The 27,936-nt window shown below is 32.6% G+C and overlaps 2 protein-coding genes across 6 annotated transcripts; both read right to left on the bottom strand.

The window, feature by feature from the left end:
• Positions 1-149: 149 nt before the first annotated feature.
• LOC145193259 (uncharacterized) lies at positions 150-27,077 on the bottom strand. 4 transcript variants are annotated; one of them, XM_090072034.1, is made up of 3 exons: positions 26,896-27,077; positions 2,180-2,606; positions 150-1,046 (listed from the first exon to the last, which is right to left on the bottom strand). In XM_090072034.1, exons 2-3 carry the CDS (start codon positions 2,602-2,604, stop codon positions 389-391), a joined length of 1,083 nt encoding a protein of 360 aa, XP_089928160.1. In that variant the 5' UTR covers positions 2,605-2,606; positions 26,896-27,077; the 3' UTR covers positions 150-388. The 4 variants fall into 4 exon arrangements, with proteins under 4 accessions (XP_089928160.1, XP_089928159.1, XP_089928161.1 ...); XM_090072033.1 differs by lacking the exon at positions 26,896-27,077 and having other exon boundaries at positions 2,180-2,700; XM_090072035.1 differs by lacking the exons at positions 150-1,046; positions 2,180-2,606 and adding an exon at positions 3,287-5,396 and having other exon boundaries at positions 26,896-27,056.
• Positions 7,728-13,539, bottom strand: LOC149878855 (uncharacterized). Of its 2 annotated transcripts, none has more exons than XM_090072297.1 (2): positions 8,639-13,539; positions 7,728-8,531 (listed from the first exon to the last, which is right to left on the bottom strand). In XM_090072297.1, the coding sequence occupies exon 1, from the start codon at positions 11,033-11,035 to the stop codon at positions 10,271-10,273; it is 765 nt and encodes a 254-aa protein (XP_089928423.1). In that variant the 5' UTR covers positions 11,036-13,539; the 3' UTR covers positions 7,728-8,531; positions 8,639-10,270. Both variants share the same exon structure in this region, with proteins under 2 accessions (XP_089928423.1, XP_089928424.1).
• Positions 27,078-27,936: the final 859 nt, after the last annotated feature.

Raw genomic sequence — 27,936 nt, 5'->3', positions numbered from 1 at the left:
AATTGTATTACAAAAATACTCGATGAAAAATGCAATATGTAAGACTTTCAATTTTTGAAGCAGACTACAATTTCTAATTTAACTCATACCGACTTCCTTTTTCTTTTTTTTCAATTGGATTTCAACCGGTAAACATAAAATATCCGTGGTTTTTTAAAGTTGTTTTCTTATTATAGTTCATTTCAGGTATTTGTTTTATATCATTTTGCATTACATTTTAAAAAATAGATGTAAAAAAAAAAGGTTTCAGCGTTTCAAAAAATCTTTAAAGTTCTTAAACAAAACTTTATTTAAATTTCTTCTTCGCAAAGTTTTTCATCATTTTAATCTAAAATAGTTGCTGCCAGAAAGATAAATATGGTAAAACTCAAAGCCCCTTGTTTTGAAATCAAGAATTGTTTGAAAACTTTACGTATTGTATGATGGGAGTTCTAGGTGGAGATGGATTTAAATGTGGAAAGCTAAACTGAGTTTCAGCGTTTAATACGATTTGGGCTTTGGGAGATGCTCTCACGTTTGCTGGTGCAGCATCTAGTTCATTTATGCAAATTTTACCAGAAGATCTCAGGTTTTGAGGATAACTGCTATGTTGATCATTAACAGCCAAAATTGGAAGAAACATGATCATTTGAGAGTGATATCGTATGTAAACTTTGCACTGCATCACCTGTTGCGATATCCACCATGATTCACTATCAAACGACTCGTCATACGGTAATAAATTATGCATGACGTCCTTGTGAAACGAGTTAAACATTGCATCAAAATAGAAACAACTAACGTAGGGAGATAGAGGCTGCTTTTCAGATTGCGGCCAAAAATTTCTTATATTGACTCCATCTATTACTGCAACAGCAGGTCTATATTCGTTTAAAAAGTCCTCGAATTTCTTGTAAAGATTTTCTGTAGAACTTCTTATTTGAGTCCATTTCTCGTCAGTTTTCATGCGAAGGGATGCTGGGATATCATTGTGGATTAAGATTATATCTTCATCCATAAAGGTATAGTAGAGATAAGACATGTAATGTGATTGGTTGGTGATGTACCTTAAAAAGGAAAATATTTTAAATTTGAAGAAATGATCATTAAATTGCAAAGAGCGTTTTTTTTCAACATTAATTATTCAAGCCTATTTAAAATTTCCTTCTGTTAAATAATTTACATGAAATTACAAAAATACAAATAATTTACAAGAAATATATATAAAAATACAAAAAATAAAAAAATACAGTTAAAATATATCATTTTTAAATAAACCTTTAAAAAAACATCTTTTTCGGTTTTGTTAAAGTTTGAAATATGTGACTTGCACCCTTTTTAAAGAAAAACTTTTCAAGCTTTCCCATTAGAATATCAAACGCAATAATAATTACTATAATTACAATAATTACAATAATAAATACTGGTTTTGATATTTTAATGAAAGTGCTTGAACAGTTTAAGGAATAATTCAAGTTACTTAAATTATTTCCAAAATGCACTCATGCATATCTTTTTTCTGATGTAACATTTAGAGACAGTAACTTTAAGTTACTATACGCTATTTTATTTACAAAAATTTATTGTCACCATTTTTTCAGTTTTTCGATATTTTTTCGGTAAAAAAAAAACAACTAGTAGTATTAAACTGTTTGGAAACCTGTTCCGTTCAATAGACTCTTAATGTGGGCAAATGATCAACCTTTAAAATTATATTTGTAATTTTCTGCTACACTAATCATAAACGAATTACACACAAACCATACACAAACTATGCACGAACTTTATAAGAACCATACACCAGAACCACCAGACGTAGCTACAGCTTCAAATGTAATTGACCCATAAAAGAAATATGCATATTCACTAAGAAAATTCATGTAAACACCAAATTGAACATGTAACAATGAAAGTTTTACGGACAGCGTAGTGAAGTTATGTGCTTACACCCATTTTCTTTTCAAACTTCTTATAACTTTTTAAGCTGAAACCAATTGAAAACTTGATAGATGAGTAGAAATAACACGGCAATTTATCAATATTATCAACCTCAAAATTGATAAACTACTGAAGTGATATTCTAATAAACTACTAAAGTGTAAATAACTGCTATCCTTATTGCATTTTGAGAATATTTAACGAATTATCTAAGTTTCTTCTTCAATTTTCTTTTCATCATATTAACAAATATAAACTTTACCTGTACAAAAAGTTTCTTCCAGATGTCCATGTTGTCTTATAACCTGCTGTAATATAGCGGACGTGTTGAAATGTATTTAAACTGCAAATAGATTTGTAGCTAAGCGCCAAAATATCGTGACTTTCGTTATTTCCCATACCTGTCAAGACATCGTTGCGGATACATTCTGCTGCTTGAATAAGGTAAAGAAACATTTTTCTGGAGCTTTTTTCAACTTGAAAAGAAATATTGTTGTGTATGTGTGTCTGATTGGGAATTATTGTGATAAACTCGTGTATTTTTCTTATAAAAGTATTTTGAAAGTCGATAATATGGTGTATAAAGGGGGGTGAAATCGGCTGAATATGTTTTAGTGTTCGAGTCAATAAACCAATGCTTACTACTGCGCACAATGCCACGAAAATATTAAAAATCTTTTTTACCATTTCTACAAAATAAATGATAAAATCTATATTGTTTGGAAATAAACATCGTTAAAAAAAAAACATTTTAAACGAAAAATTTTAAAAGCTAAAAAACTCAATGAAGTTCTAAATTTTCAACTCAACTTTACAAAATAACAAAACCAGCACTCAACGAAGATTTCAATTCAAGATATTGTTTTTGTTTGAATTTAATTCAATACCATTCACGATTATTAGACATTTTTGCATGATAAAATGCTATTTATATTGCAATAAAACACACAATAAAACACGTTAACGCAACAATTAATTCAGCTCTCCAAAGACTTTGTTCAATTTTTCGCTAAAGGAAGATATTAGGGTCAAAAAAAGAATTAGTTCTTCTTAATGTTAAATAACTTATCAGATGTTGTTTACATCAAAAATAACCTAATTAGATCGGTTTTATTTTAAATGTTAAAAGAGAGAAAAAAATTAATTACAAAAAGAAATACTTAATAGTTATGGGGTGTTTAAATTGGCACTGTTTATCGTATTCGTAGATGGTTGTCATATAACGTTATTTCCAATTAGGGCTTCTCATTTCCCGTAAAAATCTAATTCCCGGGATTCTGGGACAAAAATGATTAATTTCCCGGGATTAGGTAAAAAGCAAGAATTTATCCAATTAGGTGGGGGAAACGTGTAAATTAAAACAAACACAAAAAAAAACGCCTTTTTAATACTATTACTTTTAACAAGAAAATAAATACAAAATAATTCTTAGAAACTAAGACTCTTAAAACAAAATAAATATCAACTTCAATAACATTATACTTTTTATATAGACTGATTTTTAAAATAATTTTTTAAAAAACATAAATTGTCAATAGCGCTATCACTTAAAGATGACCGAATTTTCGTAACAAAGAGACCTGCTGCCGAAAATGCTCTTTCTGAATCGATTGATGTTGGTGGGATAGTTAATAGAGCATTATATAATTTTTCTAAATTATTTGTACGCTTTTTCGTTGCATCAAAAATATCCATTTCTTTTGTAATATTTTTAATGTCATATAATAGATCTTCTGGACTCTCAATTCGAATAACGTTCGTAATGGCAGCATCCAATTTTTGATGAAGTGTTAATTCAGATGTTGTCTTCAAATTTGGTTCTACCATAAACGACATTTCAGTCCCATCGTTACTGCATTTTAACTCCTCAATTTCAACGGAATTTCCACCACCATCAATACCCTCAACAAATAGCTTCGAAAATAATTTTTTAGCCCTAGCGTGAAGGACTGATTTGGAAGGTAATAATAATACAGAATCTATGTCCGATTCGTGTTTATAATTTGATGGATTATTTAAATATTTCAGCTAGCCAACTAATATTTTATTCCGTTTTTCAATAATTCTCTGTTGCACATAATGCAGCATTTTAGCCGAAAAACAATTTTTATTTTTGCGCAAAACATCTAATATAAACACTAATACACCCTCTGCATCAAGTAGGGATGCTTTGCGTCGGCCAAGTCTTTCAATTCCTAATTTAATTGGTTGTAACGCTGTTACTACAGTCTGCACGACTAAATACTCATCTTCCGAAATATTGTTAATATCGTTGTGTTTAAAATCTATCAATGCTTTTAATATACATGTTTTTAATGCTATAAATCGCTCCAACATTGCAAGAAGGCTATTCCACCTTGTCTTTACATCCAGTATTAACTTGAGTTCTTTATTGTATGTAATTTTTACGTATTTTTGTAAAATTTCATTTTTAAGTGGTGATTTACCAAACATTCGTACAATTCTCCGGACCTTTTGAATTGTTTGTGCAATATTTATGTGGCCTAATAATTCGTCAGTGATCTCAACGTCTCGCAAATTTAATAAATCGTTGTTTTGGCTTGACTGTAAATCCACTGAAGTTGTAAAATCGATTTCTTCAGACTCGTCATCTTCACTATTATTTTCATCAGAACTTTGACTGTCTGATGCATTACACTCACTGCCCGATGAATTTGAAATCACTGATTTTTTGTATAGAACATCACAAACTGCTAAATGTAGCCCATGTGCATAACAAAGTTGATGTTCCATCCTGCTTAATCTTCCATATTTTTTCATAACTGATGCACCGTCTGTTACACTAGAAATTATATGCTTCTTTGTAGATAAATTAAATTCGGATAACTTATTTTCAACCATATCAATAGTTTTTTCAGCTGGAAGCGACCCAACTATTCGAATCATGCCCAAGTTCCAAAGCCTAGTTAATTAATGCACATTTAAACTCAAATAGCGCCGATTTTTTAAAGATGTGTATTCGTCCATCGAAACAGAGAATCTAGAGCCACCTTGAATTTGCATAGTGATTTCCTTAAGCACTCCTTGTTTTGCTAGATGGTATTGACTTTTTACCAAATTCATTACATGTGAAGGGTTTTTTGGCAAAATCATTCCTTAATCAGATGAAGATTTTCTTATAAATTCAGATTTTGCAATAGCATTAATAGAAAAGCCATCTACAGCCGCCAATTTTGAAACAACTTCTTCTATAGATTCCTTTTTTATAAATGACGTAATTTTAGGTTGAGCTTTTCTGACTTCAAAATCTGTTTTTTCGTTTGGCCTTTTTTTCTTCACTTCAATTTCGACTTCCTTGTGAAGATTTTTTAAATGACGAAGAAGACCACTTGTTGAAAATCCTTTACACATTGTTGTTGTTTTACATATATTACAAGTGGCAGATTCTGTGTTTTTTTCTTTGGTAAAATTTTCCCATGCCTTAGATCCACTTGACATGATGCTGTATATTTATTATCCTATTAATTAAATAGATAAAAATATACTAAAATATAACTATATTACCTACAATAAAAATCCCGAAATAGTGTGCTGATTGTAGATAAATTATTTTAAATTAGCTGTAATTACTAAACATATATTTTAAACTTCACTTACTTGGTTTTTCACTTATTTCAATTTTTACATACAAACTACTTCCTTAACGTAACTAATTACTTTACTTTCTAACTACCAACTTTATGCGCAACTAATTACTTTTTTTGCACGTACAAGTATTTGTAACTTGTCCGTAGTTATTTTATATTTAACATATCAGGGACTCCCCTTTATTCATTGTAATTTCTTGCAACTGTGATTATTTATTAGATTAGTCACCAATTTTTTGCAGTTTTGGTTTGTGTCTAAGATAGATAAAATATTATTATTGAATTTGATTTATAAATTGATTTGGTTTGTTTATCTAAGCTTTATATGCTGTAAGTTACAACATATAAAATCTAAATAAGTAAATCAAATCTATTTATAAATCAAATTCAATAATAATATTTTATCTATCTTAGACACAAACCAAAACTGCAAAATATTGGTGATTTAATTGCCCTCTATAATATATCTTCCAAATTTTTATAGAAAAGGAAAAGGAAGTAATTTGTACTCAAATTTTGAGTAATAATATTTTTAACATCTTTATAAATGTTTAAAATGTTTTAAAAAACTACCGGGATTCCCGGGAAATTTCATTGAAATCCCGGGATAACGGGATGGTTTTTTACCTCCGGGATCCCGGGAAAACGGGATCCCGGGATCCCGTTTGAGAAACCCTATTTCCAATGATGGTATGGAAATAACGACAGAAAAATTTAAGACAGAAAAATTTAAAAACTCAAGTAAAAAAATGCTTTTCATCAAAATTTTCGAGGTTTAATTATGAATTTTGATATTAAGTCATGTGTAAAGTTTTAAACCAAATGGTTTTAACAGGAGAGGTGAGAGGGGGGACTTGGAGCCTTGGTCCTTCTACCTTTGACAACTAGATATATATTTTTCTTGATTCTGCTTTATAAAAAGCATTTTATCATACAAGAACGTCAAACTCAAATTCTGAAGAAAATGTGTAAAGATTTTTACAACTAACGACAACTCGTCAACGCAATCTCACCAAAAAATTTAACGTCAGGATTCAATTAATAAACAATAACTTAAATATAAAAAAGGATTTTTTATTAATTTCATGAGATTGACAAATTCAAGTGCCTAACCTTCCTCAAAGCCTAAGACCTAAAGTAGATATCATGTAAGATGTTCCCTAGGCAAGGCGTTGTAATAGAATTTGGTTGTTCTGTACTAATTTAGATTGAACCTAGATAACTACCGAGGCAAAATGTTTTAACAATAAAATGGAAAGTTTAGATTTATTTTAGATATTACAACGCATCGAAAACTTAACATGTCTGCTCTTAATCAAGGCAAGTTGATGTCATCTTATATTCATTTTATTTTTATACACATGACCTAAAGTCATTTTAAACCAATATTTTTGAGGTTTACAATAAATAAAGATATTCAAAATTTATTTCATTTAAACTATGTTATTTTAAAAACCTATTGTTAACCATTTGATTTTTTTTTAAACCTATGGGTTGTCTATCGCCCGCTTGGGAGTGAAACTCACGCATAAGAACCTTTAACATCAGAGCGGCCAGAGAAGAAGTATGAAAATTGTTGTATCAGAGCCAAACAACGAAAGATACAAAACTTTGTCAACTTCTAACTTAGAAAAAATTCATTTGTGGCAGAGAAGTCATTCATTTATCTGCTTAAAAATTATGTAAATAATAAGTCTTGATGGAAGATGCATCTAGTTCAGTTTCTGAGCATTTCAAAGATGTGGGGTTAACCGAACACAATTAGTATGTTATTTATGCATCAATTTTTTTCTAATTTATAAATTTCTCAAAAATTGACTTCGCTTTAGTCGAAAGAAGGTTCGTCTTATGTACTTAGATACCATTTAACTTACAAATTTTATCTTTGTCATTTGTTAAGTTATTCGTTATTAAAATGTTGTACTAAAAAAATATGTATTTAAATGATAACATACGAATATTTCAAAAACACAATTCCAACACAAAATTACAAAAATGCAATACTAAATATAAAGTTAAGGAACAATTAAAATATTTCTGATCTGTATATTGCTGTTTTATCAAGTATTCTCAGATGAAAGGCGTGTGTCAAAAAATCTAACTATATAAGACGTACTTATCAGTAATTAACAGATAAAGAATGCAACGAAAAGTCTGGTATAAAAAAGAGTTAAAGCGTGGGAAGGATGAAAATAAAACGGTAAAGTATACTTTGTTTCCTGTTTGATTTTTTTCTCTATCAATACATAAAAGTAAATAATTTTAATGAAGCAATAAATTTAAGTTAACTAATTGCGCAAATTAAAATTAAGTCTTTTTTGAAGATATCAAATTTCTAAAGAAAATGTCTCAAAACGGTGGCGTTAACCCTAACTATGACTATACGATGACTTTAATTGAAGTCTTCACATGACATAACCCTGTAATAACCCTGAAAATAGATAACCCTGTAGAAATCCTGAATTCTCTTGAGTTTGATAATTTGAACTTGATAATTAACAAATATGTAGCATCATCAATTTGTTCATTAACTTGATACTGACTTAAATACTGACTCAAGTTTTTCACTTTAGGTTAACTTAGATCATTGCCTGACTGTCTGAAATTGAAGATTTGCCTTAGAATGATGTAGACGAGCTCAGGTTGCAGTTTCGTGGGTTTACAGTTAACAATATTTCCAGATGCAGAATCCTTTTCCTCAGAAAATTTCTATATTAGCGGCACCCATAACCATTTTCTGACCAGTTTAAAGAAAACTAGAAACTCTTTCCGATGGTTTCTTCTCTATAGTAAATGATTTTTCCATATTGCTCGAATTATCCGGTCAGAGGAACAAGCGCTTATTAACGTTAAAACACGCTCTGGATGGAAGTTTTCAAGTTTTGAGCACCAGCGCCCTGACTTCTGCATTGAGCATCTTCAATGTCTTGAGATGGTTGCATTATCGCAAATTCCAGGACGAAATCAACGGTGGCATTACTAGCAGGCTCTTGTTTGTTATTAGCACTTAAAAAAAAGCATATTGCAACCTTTTTAATAAAAAGATTGATTGGTTTTTTACCAAAAGCTACCGTTTTTACAAAAAAGCTACCATTTAAAAATAAATTTGTTACCTTTAGATGACCCTTCCACGAATAAGGGATGCTCCTAAATGGTCTTTTTGTCGCTGTCGGCCTCGAATTTCCACATTGAAGTGGGTTTCAATAGTAACCAGGATTAAACACGATTTTCACAGCCAAACATGGAGTTTCGTACCAAATGTATCCCTTTTTTGATGGTATATATAGGTAAAAGGCTGTTCCAGGACATTGACCCCTTCCCATACTTAAGGATGCATAAAAAATGGTGAACACTTCATATCATGTTCTTGTACAAAAGCAATAGTTAAGAGTCGTTTTTAAAAATCAAGAAGAAGTATAAAAATAATCATGTTATTTCTATACCAGTTCTTCAAGATGCTTGTTCTTCGCTTGGTTTATTGCCTTGTTTTGTAGTGTCCGATAGCCAAGGTGTGAATTCCGTCTTCTAAGATGAATCTTTTGTCGTCGTTAGCGCTGAGTGCGACTTTGTTGATTTCTTCGGTGTAGACATCGTGATGACGTGATCGGAAGACGTTCATGGTGGTGAGTTTTTCTTGTTTAGTCATTAAGCAGTCACCACAAGGTATTGATAACTTCTTGAAAGTCAAGACCTTCATTCAATTTTTTCAAGACGTAAAGACACAAATGGCCACAATAAGAAGTGTTACCAAATTGCACTCTTTCACTGTTATAATAAACCGGGCTTTTCAAGTAGTCGACCAGCTCTACAAGAGGAGGCTGAGCATAACAGTCAAAACTATACTTTTTATTCCCGTCTTTATACCAACAGACCCAATGAAATCCATCTGTGCTAGAATCTCCTGTGTTGACAATTCCACATTCTTTTTTTCTTGTCTTTTTTGGTAACTCATCCCTAACAAACACACCTTGAAAGTTTTTTAATTTTAACTGTTTAGCAGCCTTTATCAACTGAAAGTTAGTCAAAGCTTTATTAGGTAAAACAATTCCTTCTACGTCAATCCATTGAAAGTCGATCATTTTTTTAATTTCTTAAAAAGTTTATCCGAATTTTTTAACAAGCGATTTTCATAGAATAGCACCTAAAAAAGGAATGCTTGAAAAGGGTGAGTTTGGACCGAGTAATAATCCAGCTCCAACAGATTGATAACCTTTTCCAGTTTTAATGAAGAGTCCATCACCGTGAACATTTTTAGTCCATGGGGTGATAAACAATCCATCTCCACCTAAAGTTTTTATCTTCATTCCTTTTCCATTTTTGCTCAGGTAAAAAAGACCTCGCCCAGCGATTCCATCCACCATGGCAGAACCAGCAGAAGAACCTACACCTGCTAACAATCCAGTGGCTAGAGCAGGGACTACTTTTGTGGCAAGAGTGCTGCCTATCATACCTAGTAACGGTAAAAGAGCTCCGATGAAACCTCCTTCTATTTTCGAGTTGTATGCAATTTGTCTTTTGCTCAATTTAAGAGTGACTCCTTTACCAGTTTCATACGCTTTTTTAATTTTGTTCAATTGCGCATTAGTGATAGCGAGAACATGTTTACCGTTCAAGTCTTGATGAGAAAGCTTAATGCTAGTATCGGTTTTGTCTTGAATGGCTTTTTTAATTTTATCAGATTGGCTCTGCGAGATATTAATTTCGATATTTTGATAATTGCTCATTTTTTATGTATTAAAAATTATTTATTTCACTTCTCGAATATGATATCGTATTGTAATATCCTCTCCACGAAAATCAACCAAATCTCCATTCTGATCAATGATGCGAGTAACCATTGTTGAAATTTCAAACAGTTTAACAGGAAGATAAATCAAATGCATTGGTCTCTCGATGATTTTATAGCCTGGACTAACATTTGGATAAAACGAGTAAATGCAATTTAATTGGGTTCCATTAATATAGGATGATCCGATCACGTTGTTAACGATTCTGATGGTGTTAATGCTTGAAATTCTAACGATATGATCCGACTCGTATTCGGAATTGGAGTTTAATTTTCTTTTAGTAAACCCTACAACTGAAGAGATGCTGTTCTTCACGTTAAAGTCAATGAAATAATTCAAGCCAAGTTTAATGGTTGATTTTAAAGTATTAAGATTGATTCCAATTTGAAGGTTGTTTGGAGAGTAATTAATTTTATTTGCAATAATATAACTTCCACGTTGAGCTGTTTTTATTGTGTTTAAAATTGACTTTTGCAAATACTCATTGATGTCTTTAATGTCATAGCTTCCTGATGGAATGATAATGTTTTCCCAATTAGCTCCATTGTTCATGCTGTATTTGAAAGAATTGTTTTTACTGCTTACATTTGGAATGCTGTTGTAAGTCTGAAGACCGAGAAAAGCCATTTCATAACTTTTTCCTTCGTCAAAAACGATTTTATCCAAAAAATCAGTGGTGATAACACTTGATTTTCCATCTACATCGATGATTATACCTGTCATTTTTTAAATAAGAATTATTTTTTAAATTGTTTTAGAAAAATAAAAAATTGTCAAATCCGCTTCGGTACTTTCCCTCGTTCTTTTTAGAAGAGAGATCGATGACGGCAAATCCGTGAGGTTCATTCCAGCAATGATTGCAAAAGGTTTTAAATTCTTCAATTTTCATATCGCAGGAAACGTGATCTTGATAAATGTGATTAACGCTTTTTTGGTCTTGTATAAAGAGGCAAATAAAGTTGGCATTTTCTCGGATCGTATGTCTTGGAATCTCAAAATAGTTTTGAGCGAGGTAAAAGCAGTCGACGTTAGAATGTCTTCCTCGGATGTAATATTTTTCGCACTTGTTTTGATTGGTTAATTGCAAATCGTCAAAGATCATCAAATTGTTTTTGGTAGAGTCTAAGGATTCAGGTTCAGGTACATCGTCAGCAGTTTCAAAGAATTGACACTCCATATCATCATTGTCGGAATATTTTTTTGAAATTTCCTCAATAACATCTTCATGGATTAAATTCAATTTTTCCATTTCGTCTTGTACATCATCCGTTAACAAATCAACAATATCCTTTTTAGGAAGTTTATTTTCGAAGGATTTTTTGAGTATTTTGTATTCAGGTTGAAATAGTGATTTGCCAAAGACTTGCAAGCGGTTGTAATCTAGCCACCCAGGTCTTAAAAGTAAATTTAAGAGCAACGTTGTTTTTCCGCAACCGGACTTTCCAACGATGATTCCTCGTATACTTCTTGGTAAAAGCGCGCTGTTGTTTCTTTTGGTTTTCCCAATTTTACACGACAAATTCATCACTTCCATTTTTTATATAAACTTTTTTATATATGTTAAAATGTACTGCGTTAAGTGTAGAAGAGAGACTGAAACCATTCACTTGAAAAACGAGATCACAAAAAACAACAGACCTATGTTGAAAGGAACTTGCGACTCTTGTGGGATAACCAAATGCAAGTTTGTTTCATCACATACGCTCAAAGGATCATCTTCAGAAACAAAAGGATTTGGTGTGAGTGATTTGAAATGGACGGATCAGCTTGCAGAGGAGCTTCATAAACCGGTGATTCATCATTTTAAAAAAAGAAAAGTGTCTGTGAATGACATTGATGAAATATGGGCTGCTGATTTGGTTGATATGCAATCGTTTTCAAAATTCAACAACGGCGTAAAATATTTACTCATGGTGATCGACGTGTTTTCAAAGTATGGATGGATCGTTCCGTTAAAAAGCAAAACAGGTCTTGAAGTGGCTGAAGCGATGAAAAAGATTTTTACAGAAAGAAAATGCATTAAATTGTGGGTGGATAAAGGAAAAGAATTTTACAACAGGCATGTGAGAGCTTTGGGTGTGCAATTGTATTCTACTGAAAACGAGGAAAAAAGTTGTGTTGTCGAGCGATGGAATAGAACAATGAAAGAGAGAATGTTTAAATATTTTTCAGCCAACAATACCAATAAATACATTGACGTATTGAATGAGATGGTGAAAAGTTACAACAACACAAAGCACTCTTCTATCAAAATGACACCAGTGGAAGCTAGCGATGAAAAGAATAAAGGTAGGGTATGGTGGAATCTGTATGGAAAGGATCAAACATTACCAGCAAAACCAAAATTCTTAATGGGTGATCAAGTGCGGATCGTAAAAAAGAAGTCTCATTTTGAAAAGGGGTATACGCCGAGATGGACTGAGGAGGTTTTTACCGTGTCAAAAGTTCAGTATACGAATCCGCCCACGTATAAAATCTCTGACTTCAACGGTGAAGAAATTCAAGGCACTTTTTACGAGCAGGAGATTCAAAAGACGCAACAAGACATATTCAGAATTGAAAAAGTCATTCGCAAGCAAAAGAACAGATCCTTAGTCAAATGGTTAGGATATCCTGATACGTTCAACTCTTGGGTGAACAATAAAGAATTGTTAAGTTTGCAAAAATGATCTAAAAATTTATTTTTAATATGTAAAATGCATGCTCCTCACAAGTTTTTTAGAAATGTTACCTCAGCAGAAGTCCACAGTTTGGATTTGCAATTAAAAATTTTGGAAGAGAGGGTTAGAGAGTTGGAGGAAAGAAGACCGAACAACATTATTGTGTCTACGAAAACGTTAGATCATCCACCTTATTTCAACGTTAACGAACAATATGAGATTTTTGCTCAGAAAGACATTAAATTTGCTGCTCTCTCACATACAATGATAGCTTTATCCATTGGGCTGAATTTGGAGAAAGGTGTTGCAGTGATAACATTAATGAATAAAATTACTGATCAATTGAATTATAGAAAAAACGAAGTTATTATTTCAGAGTCTGTAGATGATGTTATTATGGACGTGAATAGTAACAGCAAACAGGACGTGATTGTTAAAAAAGGAGAAAAACTTTGTAAGATTAGTTACATTGATTTAAAATAGTTTTTTTTCTTAATAAAAATGGAAATATTGAATGAAAAACTTTATCCAGTTCTTCCATCAGCTCCTGCAGAAGAAGGAGGACATAGTTCATCTAAGCAAAAAGTATCATCGCGTGTTTAGAACCATTTCTAATGTGGATAATACAATGCAAGCCTTATGCATTGCTTTAGGTGTGACTGGAATTGGTCTTTTATCAACCATTATTGCCAGTCCTGCAGCGATTGCATGTGAAGGTGTGGCTATTGGCATGGGTTTTTTATCCATTGTAGGAGGGCAAGTGAATAAAAAGATGGCATTGAAAGCGGAAAAACATGAAAAGATAAAAGTGTTGGCCGAGTCGAAATTGAACACGATCAGCGAGCACATTTCCAAAGCGTTGATGGACGGGAAAATAAGCGATTCAGAGTTTCAATTGATTCTTGGTGAGCTTCAAAAATTTAAATCCTTGATGGAGGAAATACGAGTCAAAGCCAAAAATGGAATAGATGAAGTTACTAAAGAAAACTTGATCCAAAAAGGTCGAGAAGACGCGACTCAAACGTTTAACAATTTGTTTAAAAAAGGATCAACATAATCGTAAAACCAATTTATGTTTTTTTTCCACGTATTTTAAAAAGGATCAACATAATCGTAAAACCAATTTATGTTTTTTTCCACGTATTTTAAAAAGATGTTTTTCTTTAAAATACAAGACCTGAATAAAAGGGATGAAATTGTGAAACAAATTAATGACAGAAGAAAGAGAATTTATCAGAACAGCATCAACGACAACATTTCAGATGTTAATTTTCAAGCTGATTTGAGCAAGCTGTTCAAGCCGATCATCGAGAGCAATGAAAAGATGATCAAGAGCCTGTCAGTCGATCAAAAAAAGAAAAGGCCTTTCGAAGTGAACAAAGTTGGAGATAAAATGTATATTGGAAAAATGGAGGTTGAAATAGATGGAGATGATATCAATGTCGGTGGTGAAAGGTATGAAGGGACAAAAGGTCTTTGGGAGCTGATGAGTGAATTAACAATACCAAAGAGCTATACCGATGAAGATTTGCAAAATTATGAAAAAATTTTAATGGATAGTGATGCTATAAGATCTGATTCGCAACCGCATAAACCGAAATCATCAAGAAGACCAAAGTATGAGCAACTTATTGCTCCTATTTGGGAAAAAATGATGCGTATTGAAAAGGGTAAAAAAGGTCGTGGTGTCATTATTCTTCCAAGCGATCCTAATGCGTTGGTGGAAAAGCTTGAATTGAGTATAGCTGCATGGCATGCTGGGAATAAAGAGTCAAGAAATGTGGCTGTTTCTATTTGCGATGAGCTGTTGAGACAAGGAGAGATTAATAAAGAGGAATATAAATCGTTAATGAGGACTATTGATAAAATTATTTAAAAAAAGTGTTTTATTTAAAAAATGCTCATTGTGAACAAAAGAAGATATGTGAAAAAGAACGTTGTTGGTGGAGGTGGTATTGTAGACATGATTAAAAATTTCATAAAAAGAGCAGCTGCGTCAAGTGTGTCAAAAGCAACAGTGAATTTGCTTAAAAATGCTGCAACAAGTAAAATTGGACAAGAAGCGATTACAGCTGCAAAATCTGCTGGGACAGAGTTAGCCCTTTCAGCCATTTCCGCTGCTAAAGACGTGGCTATTGGTAAAGGTAAAAAGACCATTGAGAAATTAAAGACTGGTTCATCTATTCAAAGTAAGAAAATGTCTAAAAAGAACGCGATTCGAATTCAAGACCTGGTGAAAATGGGACAGGGCATGAAAATAGTATGAAGATAGCATTCTGTTGCGATGGCTTGTTATAAACTTGCGATTTCTTGCGATGAGAGACATTGAAATGAATTAAATAATTTTTTTTATTATATAAAAAATGATAAGTACTGAGCGATTAAGAGTTACTGAGAACCCAGAGTATGATATTGGTATTGAAAAAGTTGATTTTTTTGAGTACCTTCCAACCAATCTCGATTTAAATTCTTCAGGCACGATTACTTTTGAGATTGACTGTCAATCGATTCAAACAGTACCATCAGAGGCTTACATTCTTATTGAAGGAGTGTTGAAAAAGAGCGATGGAACCTTTTATGATGCTAAAGACAACATTGCACTGGTGAACAACGCTTTGATGTATTTGTTTAATGATGTGACTTATGACTTGTCGGGAGAGCAAGTGGAAAGAGTGATGTATCCAGGTCCAGCCACCACCATACTTGGATTGATGAAATATCCTTATGGATTTCAGTTTGCTGATGGATTAAAACAGATGTGGTATATGGATACGTTAAATCTTGTTGGAAATTCAGGATTCAATGTTAGACGAGACCACTTGTTTGCAGACACTACATCCGTTGGAGCTTTTTCGTTTAAAATTCCGTTGAAACACATTTTTGGATTTTGCGAAACCTATGACAAAGTTGTTTACGGGTTTAGACATACCATCACCTTTACAAAGAAAGAATGCGTTGATGCAATTTATAGAGCGGAAAGTGTTAGTGCAGGAATGATCAACCTTAAAAAATTCAGACTTTATATGCCTCGCGTTGAATTGGATATTTCGAAAAAGACTGATTTCATGAATTTAATGGCTCAAAAAATCCCCATTCAAGTGGCTTATAAATCAAACAAATGTGAAAGACAGCTTATTCCAGCCGGGCAAACAGAATTTACCTGGTCGCTTGGAAGAGTCACTGACAAAAGCATTCCAAGATTTATCTTGTTCGGACTTCAGACAAACAGAAATTCCAGTCAAACAGTTAATCCGTCACTATTCGACCATTGTGATGTTAGCAATTTTTACGTGACTGTTAATGGAATAAAGTATCCAAATTACAATTACGACTTGAATTTTGGAGAAAAGAGAGTGGTCATGGCTTATTCAGATGCGTTCTCTTTTGATGAAAAATATTACGGCACAAATGATCTTGTTTGTCAATCAGGGTTAACCTTGCTTGAATATATAAAACTATATCCGTTGTTCTTTGTGGATATCAGCAAGCAAAAAGAAAGAGTGGCGTCGGAAACAGCTGAATTAGTGGTAAACCTTAAATTTCGAACTTCAACTATTGCAAATACAGTTATTTTTGCAGTGGTTATTTCTGACAAACTGCTTAAATTTGTTTCAGATGGAACCAACATGACTGCTGTTTATTAAGATGTCTTTTCAGAAAAAATTGAATTGACTTAAAAAAAAATCTTGTTATAATAAAATGAGATATACAACATCGTATTTGAAAAATTTGTTGAATGAAAACGGCGTTAGTAAAACTGCAGATGATTTAATAACGTTGATGATGCTTGCGGTTGAAAATAATTTGATCAGTAAAGATGAGATTTTAGAAAGAGCAAAAGAAAAAAAAGTAAAGCCTCCTCCAAAAGAAAAATAACCTGTTGATCCAAAATGGGAATGGCTTAGTTTTGTTAAGAAAAAACCCATCACTGTGAGAATAACCAACATTGAAACGGGCGAGGTGGTAGAATACAAGTCTCTTTACAAAGCGATGGCAGGAACTGGACGTGGATGGAGATATTTAGAGCGTCGAGATGGAAAGGTGGATAATGGAATCAAGATTGAATTTTTAAATTCTGAAAAGCTTGAAAAACGTAAAAAGCAGCAAAATTGATTTTTTAACTTTTGTCATGTTAAAAAATTGACTTAAATAAAATTCTTGGCATAAATAAAAAGATGGAAAGCATGCAAAAGGATGATCTTTTAAATGCTCTTGATGATAGCTTTGAGTCAACTTCTGATACGGCTAAATCAAAAAGTTTGCTTAAATTTCTAAAAAACATAAGAAAACTTCCAAAGGAACATCGAATCATTTTCAAAGAAATGGTTGAAGTAGCACCTTTTGAAGAAGTGATCAGAAATATAAAAGAAGACATTGATCTGCGTAATAAATTCCTGATTGGAACAAATTGGAAACTAAATGCTAGCGGACGTAATAATTGTCGTAAAATCACTGAACATATTAGAGAGATTAAAAATATGTATTCACGTCTTTCTAAATAATTTTTTAATTCTTTTCGCGGGGAATTAAAAAACGGTAAAAACTTTTCGAAGAAGAAAATATGTTGAAAGTGTGTTAAGATTTAAAAAAATTGAATTGACTTAAAGAAAATCTTAGTATAATAAAAATGAGTATCTATTCTTCAAAACCAGAATTAATTGCTAAAGAGCGAAAACTTGAATGCATCGAAAAAAATTTTCTTTCCATTAATAAAATGGGTGATAAAACTGATGCTAAAAAGCAAAAAGCAAAAACTACCGCCAAAGAGCGAAAAATTGAAAGCAGCTTAAACAAAAATCTTTCCGTAATAAAAATGGAAAGTATAACTGTTAAAGATCGAAAAGTATCAATGGCATCATTAAGAAGGGATGCTAAAGAAAGAGCGATAAAAGGATATACCAGAATGACTAGGGAAGAGCTTGTTGAGGCTGTTAAAACAACAAGACCCATCATTGGGTATGGTCCTGCTCCTCGTAGACGAACGACTGAGGCGAGACCTTTGCCTGTTAACGATAGTCCTACAGTGATTAGGTTTGTTCAACCACCTGTAAAAGTTTCTGTAAAACCGACAAAAGTTTCAATAAAGCCGACAAAAGTGCAGTTTGTTGTCAAACCTTCCGCAGCGATAAAACCACCCATCGCTCCGAAACCTGTCATTGCTCCTAAACCATTGTTCATTCCACCAAGACCTGTTGTTGTAAAACCTCCTATTGCTCCGAAACCAATTCATTTGCAAAATCCTAATATTCAAAGACCTGTCATCGCTTCAAATCACATCCTTGATGAGTAGGTTTTAGATTCATCGCCTGTCATGACACCAAAACCAGTCATTCCAACGAAACCTTCATTTTTTTCAAGTCTGACGGCAGCTGTAAAAAGTGTGACGTCATATGTTGCAAATAAGTATAATGATATTAAAGAATGGATAGATCCTTACGTTCCTGAAGTAGTCAAGGAGAATGTAAACGAATCAGTGAAACAAATCGATGAAAAGATACAGTCTATCAAATCACTTGTATTAAAAAGTGTATAAACCTCTCGCGCCAAAACCATTTACAGTAAAGTTTAAAATGACTGAACATTCTGCAGAGCGTGCTGCTAGACTATTTTCTTACACACCTTCTTCTCGATACCAAGACATTTTTCCTTTTTTAAACTTGGTGAGAGAGTCGGTCATTCAAACCATAGCAGGAGAAAGAAACATAAAGGTAAGAATTGTTTTAATCTGTGAAATGACTCGCGTAAGCATCTTAGCAGGTGAAGAGACTACTCAGATGGCTCACTTTTCATCCAACTTGAAAATTATATTGGAGGGTACAGATGTAAGAACGGTTGTGAGTCAAATGGAAGAAAAAATCTTGGAGCGAAGCGCTAATTACTACAAGATGGGATCCAATTGCGTCTTGTCGAAGATTTTAAGAATGGATATCAGATTTATCGATTATGAACCTTTCAAGGGTTCTTCCTACATTGAGCTGTCTAAAGAGCTAAAAGACAAAAAGGCGATCATCAACATGGTAAACAAGGACAACCAATGCTTTAAATGGTCTGTCACCAGGGCGCTGAATCTTAAAAATAGAGACAATGAAAGAATTGACAATGATCTTATTTTAAAATCAGAAGAGTTGAATTGGGAAGGAATGGAGTTTCCTTTAAAGGTGACTCAAGTCGAAAAGTTTGAGAAAAATAATTCTGACATCAGCGTGAACGTCTTTCACTACGAAATGAATAAACCTCAACCTATGCAAATATCCAAATTTCATGATCGAAAGCACTGTGTTGATTTGTTGTATATTTCAAACGAAGAAAACAGCCATTATTGCCTCATTAAAAATTTCAGTCGGTTTGCTCGTTCTTCAGTATCAAAACATCAACATAAAAGATATTTTTGCAGAAGGTGCATGCACGGCTATGACCAAGAAGAAAAGCTCCAAATTCATCGAAAATACTGCTATGATAACGCGCCTATGAGAATCGATCTTCCAAAAGAAGGGTCGACCCTTGAGTTTAAAAACTACAACAATAGTATGAGAGTTCCGTACTGCGTCTATGCCGACTTTGAAAGTTTCATCAAACCTATCGATGACAACACTGAGTATAATAATAAAGAGTCATATACCAAAAAATGTCAAAAGCATGTTCCAAGCTCCATCGTCTATTATATCAAATGCTACGACGAAACCATTTACAAGGGAAAGCTTGAAACGTATACAGCAGAAAGTGATGATGACGACGTGGCTCAAAAATTTGTTACCATGCTTGAAGCTAACTTTATAAAGATTTGTGACGATAGTTATTCACGGCAAGAACAATGGAAAAATAAGAGAATAGAGACTAATGAGGATGAGAAAGATTATGAATCTGCAACCGAATGCCATATTTGCAAAAAAGATCTTAACGGTGATAAAGTATGGGATCACTGCCATTTGACTGGAAAGTACCGTGGTGCTGCTCATAAGAAATGCAACTTGGATTATAAAATTCCAAAATTTATTCCCGTTGTCTTTCATAACTTGTCTGGCTATGACAGCCATTTGTTCATCAAGAGATTAGGTGGAAAAAAAGGAAAGATCACTTGTATACCCAACAATGAAGAAAAATATATCAGCTTCACAAAAAGCATCAAAGTGAGAGATTCTATTGATAAGAAAGGTAAACCAAAAATAGTGTATAGAGATTTACGGTTCGTTGACAGCTACAGGTTCATGTCAAGCCCTTTAAAAGATTTAACTGACAACCTTGTTAAAGATTTGTGTGAGGAGTGCTCAAAATTAGATCCAAAAACATGCAAAAAGGACTGTATGGTTAAGAAAGGTAAAAATGCACATGTAAAGACAATTGTGAAGATTGCGCTCATAGAAGATCTAAAAAAAGAGACATCATGTGCAAAAACTTAAATTCATTCCACAGCGGAGCAAAACGATATTTGCTATTAAGAAAAGGCATTTACCCTTACGAATGGGTGGACTCCATTAAAAAATTCTCTGAAACACAATTGCCACCCAAAGAAGCCTTTTACTCTAAACTAGACGATAAACACATCAGCGATGAAGACTATGCACATGCTCAAAACGTTTGGAAGGTATTTGGATGTGAAACGTTTAAAGATTACCACGAGCTGTACAACATCTCAGACGTGCTCATTTTAGCTGATGTCTTTGAAAATTTCAGAGACACTTGCATAGAAAATTACGGTCTAGACCCTCTTTGGTATTACACCTCTCCTGGTTTGGCTTGGGACGCCATGTTAAAAGAAACTAAAATTAAATTGGACTTAATAACCGATATTGATATGCTCAACATGATCCAAAAAGGAATACGCGGCGGAATATGCATGATCTCAAACCGACTTGGAAACGCTAATAACAAATACATGAAAAACTATGATCCTTCACAACCATCGAAATTCATTCAGTACTTAGACGCTAATAACCTTTATGGGTGGGCCATGAGCAAACCTCTTCTTGTTAGAGAATTCAGATGGATGACTGAAGAGGAACTTTTAAATTGGAAATCCATGCCTTGCATTCTCGAAGTTGATTTAGATTATCCTGAAGAGCTTCACGGTTTACACAACGACTATCCTTTGGCTCCTGAAAGACTAACCATTGGAAAAGTGAATAAGCTCGTTCCCAATTTAAACAACAAAGAAAAATACGTCGTTCATCACGAAAACCTAAAACTCTATGAACGGATGGGTTTAGTTATTACCAAAATTCATCGTGGTATCACCTTTGAAGAAGAACCCTTCATGAAAAAATACATTGACCTCAACACCAATAAAAGAAAAGTCGCTAAAAACGACTTTGAAAAAGAATTCTTTAAACTCATGAACAACTCCGTGTTTGGAAAAACCATGGAAAATATTCTAAAGCATGTCGATATTAAACTGGTCACCACTAAAAAAGAAGCCTTAAAATTATCCAAAAGCCCTCGATATAATCGGTACACCATTTTTGATGAAAAACTCATCGCAATTCATATGAAGAAAACACAAGTCACTTACGACAAACCCGTTTACTTGGGAATGAGCATCCTTGACATCAGCAAAACACTCATGTTTAAGCATCATTACGACTACATCAAGCCTAAATACGACGATCGTGCAAAACTACTCATGACCGACACTGACTCGCTCATTTACGAAATCAAAACAGATGATTTTTATCAAGACATTGCTGATGACGTACTTGAAAAATTTGACACGAGCGACTTTCCTAAAGATCATCCCGCCATTCAAAACGCTGGATTCAAAGTAGGCGAAAATAAAAAGATCATTGGCAAGTTCAAAGATGAAACCGGTGGAAAGCAAATCACGCAGTTTGTTGGTCTTCGACCCAAACTCTACTCTTACTACATCCCTGAAGAAATAGATGATCAAGAACATAAAAAATGCAAAGGTGTTAAGAAGTGCATTGTTAAAAATCACATCACTCATCAAGACTACTACGACTGCTTAATGACTAAACAAGAAAAACTCACCACCATGAACGTCTTCCGATCACGTCATCACGATGTCTACACCGAAGAAATCAACAAAGTCGCACTCAGCGCTAACGACGACAAAAGATTCATCTTAGAAGACGGAATTCACACCTTGGCTATCGGACACTACAAAACAAGGCAATAAACCAAGCGAAGAACAAGCATCTTGAAGAACTGGTATAGAAATAACATGATTATTTTTATACTTCTTCTTGATTTTTAAAAACGACTCTTAACTATTGCTTTTGTACAAGAACATGATATGAAGTGTTCACCATTTTTTATGCATCCTTAAGTATGGGAAGGGTCAATGCGCCAGAACCGCCTTTTAACTATATATATGATGGTAATACCTCATCTTGTACAAAAACTGTCGTTCCTGATTATCTACATAAACTAGATCGATGCTTGCAAAAAGAAAAGGCTTTTGAAATTCGTTTAGCCTCACAAAGGCAAAGTGAAAAGTTGGAGTAAAATCTGCCTCATGTTCAGCCGTGATGAGGAAGAGTTCCTTTAAAATTGACTGGATCGTTTCAAAAATGTCAAATTTTGCTTCGCTTAGGAAAACTTTCTTTAGATTTTCGATTAGTTTTAGCTCAGCAAGGGCATGTTTTGGTTCCTTACTGATTTTGTGACCAACTTGATTCTTCATTTATATTGGATTTACAAAGTAATCTTATTAAAAAACTACATGTTTGAAAGTATTAGTTCATCCAGACCACATGTGGAGGAAGTTAGTTGATTTTTAACATTTGTTAACTAATAATAACAATCTAAAATCGTTTACTGAGCCAACATTCATAGTTTCTACATTCTTCTAATAGTTCTTATACCTGTGAAGTCATGGAGCAATAGTACAAATCACTTGAAAAGTCTTTCACACCTTCAAACTTAGTGAAGATACAGCTAAACTCCAGTACCAGGTCAGTCGCATCAGTTAAAATATTACTTTATGGTCCGTTTTTTCATCCAGAGTTCAAGTTAGGTTTCTAAGAGATCATTCGCTTGAGTTAGTGTTACTAGGCTATTTAACGTTCTTTGTAACCAGTATAAACAATAGTGGAATCACCAGCTAAATGCTCTTCTTTTATTATTCTTAGTTTATTATTCCCTTACTGCTTTACCTACGGAAGAAATAGAATTTTTCGTTCAGAAGATCATATGATGCAAAATATCAAGGTTTAGTAAAATAATTGTAAATCCCGCTTTTAGGCATGTTCATCAAAAAAGGTATAAGTCGAAGAATTGAGTGATTGAGTTAATCTTTAAAATTAAAAATGAATAATAAAAAAACATTTGGAATTTTTGAAATACTTGAAATTGATGAAAATGATGTCTCATTTGCAAAGAATAGTTTTTTAACATTAGAAGTTTGACCTTGCACAGCCCAAACTTTTCAACACATTCACAATAAACTGAACTTTTGGAACTATTCTGCCGGCTGTTAAATTTTTTGAAATTGTGGAAAACCTTAAGGAGTGTGACGCGTATTGCATGGGACAAACTCACATTCTTATAGAAACATCGATGAATAGATACTTGAATTCCTGTAACGAAGAGTGATAGAAGAATTCCAACTCATCTGCCCTATTGAGCTATGAACGTAATGGCATCGGATGTTATTGTGTTTTGGAATGTAAAAAGTAATTTTTTAAAATGTTTTTCTGATTTTGCAGCAATTGCTGAAGCTCTTGAAAAAAAACTCTATGTTTAAAGTAGATGGCGGTCTCTAGTACCACAATGTGTAAATAGATGGCGGTCTCTAGTACCACAATGTGTAAATAGATGGCGGTCTCTAGTACCACAATGTGTAAATAGATGGCGGTCTAAAGCATTTATCCGTCGTTATTGGATTCGGATCTTGTAACGGTCTCAAGTATCACAATGTGTAAAACATTTAAACTTAAATAATGATGTTATTTGGTGTGACCAATCATTTTTGGTGTGACCGATCATTTTTGGTGTGACCAATCAATTGTGCATAAAGTGGTTTAGATAAATGGGACAAAACAATTCATCTTGAGTGGGAAGTCAAAGAATTGAGGTTTTTACAATGTTGGATCCGTTTTTTATAGGTTATTTTAGCAGTGGTTTTGAGTATTCAATACAACACTCTATAAAACAGCCCATTCAACATTTATTTGGATTTGTAAATATTAAAAAAGTTATATTTGAATTTGTGTATTTATATTATATAGTTACATAAATCTTTATTTAAGCGTTTTACTTACATTTTGTAGTTTTGTCTGCGCTATTAGACTTTGCACCCCCGATTTTTATTGTAGATTATGAATGACAGTCGTCAAAAAATAAGAAAACGTTTAAGAAACAATTCTTTTAGACCAACTTAATGTTTTCTAAACTCAATATGAAAAAATTAAAAACTCATTCGAAAACGCTAATATTCGCCATTTTTTCAAAACGACGACAAATTTAAAAAGTGAAAGAAATTTGTTTAGAAATTGAACATGGTTTACACCGCTGTTTAAAACCTAAGTTTAATCTTTTAACAGCCATTGAATCGGCTGTTTGAAATTCAATAATTTTTATTTTTTCCATTAATTCCATTATATTAAGTCAAAGTAAACAAATTTTCCTTTTCATAAATATATTATATTTATAAGCATTTTTTGCTGTTATCAAACTACATAATCATGTGCAACTTGATCCCAAAAGTGAAAGTAAGAGTGTTCTTTAAAACGGTGTGGTCACATGAACTCTGACAAATAATCTGGTATCATGTCATGATTTGTAGGCTCAAACAAAAAACTTTGAGTTTTGTTTAGGCCAACAAACCATGACCAGATTGTTTACCAGTCTATTAGTAGTCACATTGCATTTGAAAAATATTCTTGAATTATGGTACTTGAATAAATGGGCAGGAAAGCAATGGACAGGCAGTTTTTTAAAATGGCATCCAGGACTATAACTTAAAAAACCAGAAAATGTTAACGTTGCTCATGCAACTGCTTTCTGCTAATTTTTTTTATTCTCATTCTTCATCTTCATTCTCAAGGCTTTTTGATATTTTTTCAAAGTTCAAGTAAAATAATAGTTCAAACCTGAATTAATTTTTAATGCCAATAAGATTTCAACACGACCTAAGACAACAGTGTTGGGAAATGTTGATAAAATCAAAGATTTTGTTTGTACTTTATTGTAACTAAACAGTTTTCACCAATCGAAAATTACTTTTGTAACACAAACTTAAGCTGTCTGTTGGTGCTCCATTTGTTATTTGTTTTTTCTTGGGAATGTAAATGGAAGTGCAGCTGTATTTATATTCCCACAGTGTTTACAAAAGCTAATATATTCTCTAATGATCCTCTTTTAGCTGAAACAGGTTGACAAACTTGTTTTGTTCCACGTGTTTAAATAAACTTGTTTCGTTGTAATCACATTGCATTTGAAAAATAAGAATAGAAGTTACTTTCAATACGTGGAACAAAACAAGTTTATCTCAACACGTGGAACTAACAATCTTTGGATGTTTTAATGTTTGGATCATTCTTATTTTAATAATTAAGAAGGCTCAAAATGAATGGTTGGCTTCCCGTCCCATTCCCGTTGGCCACCAATGGTTGGGATCCCATGAGAGGATCATTAGCATATATAATTTACCTCAGCCTAGCACACGCAGCATATAATTTATCTTTTCCCATGAAAAATCTTTCAAGCGGGTTTTAAAATGTGCGATCTTTCTACTAAACAGACGATTATTTGGGAAAATTGATCTCATCTCATCTAGTGTGAGTTGCAAATCTCAAACAATGAACCAACAATTCAACAAGCAGATCATCATAATTTAGCAAGCAGATAGCAATCAACAATTATATGAAAAAACTAGCAAACTGATTTTTCAGAAATCTTAGTCAAAGTAATTTGTCTAGAAATCATTTGCCCCTACCCCAAAGTACCTCTCAGAAAATCTTCTAGGAGAGAAAGAGAGCTGGATTATTAACTAATATTAATAACTAATATTATAACTGGATTATTAACTAATACTCCAGAAAAGACAGTAATTGAGCACAAAAGCATTGATGTTGGTATAAAAAGTGAAGAAAAACAGTTGAGAAAAGTTAAATTCAAAGAGGTGAACAAATCAGACAACTATGATGCAAGTTTCCCTGATGTTTTATCATCTGTAAAAAATGCGTCCACCAATCAAAGATAAAAAGACACATGGGGATGCTGCAGCCCCTTATTTTTACCCCTCTGGGATATTGGTATAATATGTACACTTTTATACTGCACTATTTTATTTAAATAAAAATTACTAAACATAATATTCTAAAATGAGAAAGTTCTACTGTGATTGAAATTTGATAAGAGAAAGTTTGTTTTTTTTAAGTTAAAAATATTTTTTGTGTGGTCTTTATGTATGTATTCAAACTTAACTATATTTACAATAAATAAGTTAATTTTGAAAATTGTTGAACTGAACACCGTTCGTTTTTAATCCTTTTATATTTTTCCCATTCAATATTTTTTTTGTCTCATTCAATCAGTCCTAATCAATGAATGGAATAAAAAAATGTCCTGCTCCAATAAAAATTCTTTTTACCAAATTATAAGAAGTTTTTGTTTTTCTATATTGTTGAGCAAGAGTCGTTGTCAAACTTTTTTTTAATATTAAATAATTTTATCTACTTTTAAAAATCATTTTGCTAAAACTGTCTGGTTCATAAAGGTTTTCCTTTATTGCTATGAATTTTCAGACTTCATCTCACCATAGGCTCCAATGTGCGTATTGTTAGGGCGGGGATTTTGTATGTTAATTATGTACGTTCTCACTGTTCTTAGGTGATTTATATGTGTGGTGTAAGTGTAACAGCGCAGATATGAAAAAGCGCGGTAGGAACATCAGACTTTTCAATAAAAACAAATGTAACATATAAAGTAATCTTAAAATTATCTTATTTCAAATAAAATACTTACAATAAATATTTCCATCAATTCTTCTCTAAAATCTCTTAAAACTCTTTCATCAACTCAGCTAGTGAAGCCTACTTAGTAAACCAAGGTAAGCACTGAAGGGAAATAGAACACTTTAGAACATTTTTATTGTTAACGCCTATCCAAAAATAAATTTGTGTTTTATTTATGTGCATAAAAAAAGCAGCAAAAACAGCGACGTTTGGTTGATGAATGAATGTTATGAATGATAACAAATAAATGTTAATGAAAGTTAACATTTGACAATGAATGTTAGTATTTGTTAACAATGAATGTTAACAAATAAAGCTCAACCTATAAAAGGCAACGAAATGAATAGGTCGTAATCGAATTTCCCATGAATGGAAAATTAGATTAGCACCTGGATGAAACTCTACAGAAATTTTTACGTTACATAACCGGAGACCACCCCAGAATCAAAACGCTTCTTCAAAATATAAAAGCGTGCAATCCATTTTTTTAAATCTTTTCTTTCGGTATCACTTTGATGAACACTAACATAGATGAAATTGATATTCTTTCCATTCAAAGGACAAATCATATTTCCATTACAAAATGCCTTCGAAATGAACAAGAAAGAAAATGGGAATAAATCAGAATATGACCGGACTTTTTCGGACCGTAATTTAGTTAAGTTTTAAGATACTTTGAATCAGTACAAAGCACTTTTCAGTATTTAGAATTGTTAAAATTAATGAGAACCAATCATAAAGCATTGTTAAGGTTAATGGGAACCTATCATAACGCATTACAACAGACTTTTTTTTTCATTCTGATTGTAGGTAAATTACAGTTTAGTTGATAAAAATATTTCTGGTTTTTAAATTTTTATTGGTTTATTTATTAAAAATTATATTACGTCTAAGCAATCAGCTTCGAAAAGTAATTTTGAGTGAAAGAAAAGATAAAAAAACAAAAAAACAAAAACACTGCAAATCAAAAAGAGGCGAAATAAAAATCAACAGTTTTATTTCGCTTCTTTTTGATTAGCAGTGAAACTCTTTTGATATAACAAAATTTTAT

Source organism: Hydra viridissima, unplaced genomic scaffold (assembly GCF_058129835.1).
Source record: "Hydra viridissima isolate aposymbiotic clone 2 unplaced genomic scaffold, HvirCarnegie_v1 scaffold_14, whole genome shotgun sequence".
Taxonomy (NCBI): domain Eukaryota; kingdom Metazoa; phylum Cnidaria; class Hydrozoa; order Anthoathecata; family Hydridae; genus Hydra; species Hydra viridissima.
The sequence above is the reverse complement of the archived record's forward strand: the minus strand, read 5'-3'. Positions and strand labels throughout refer to the sequence as shown.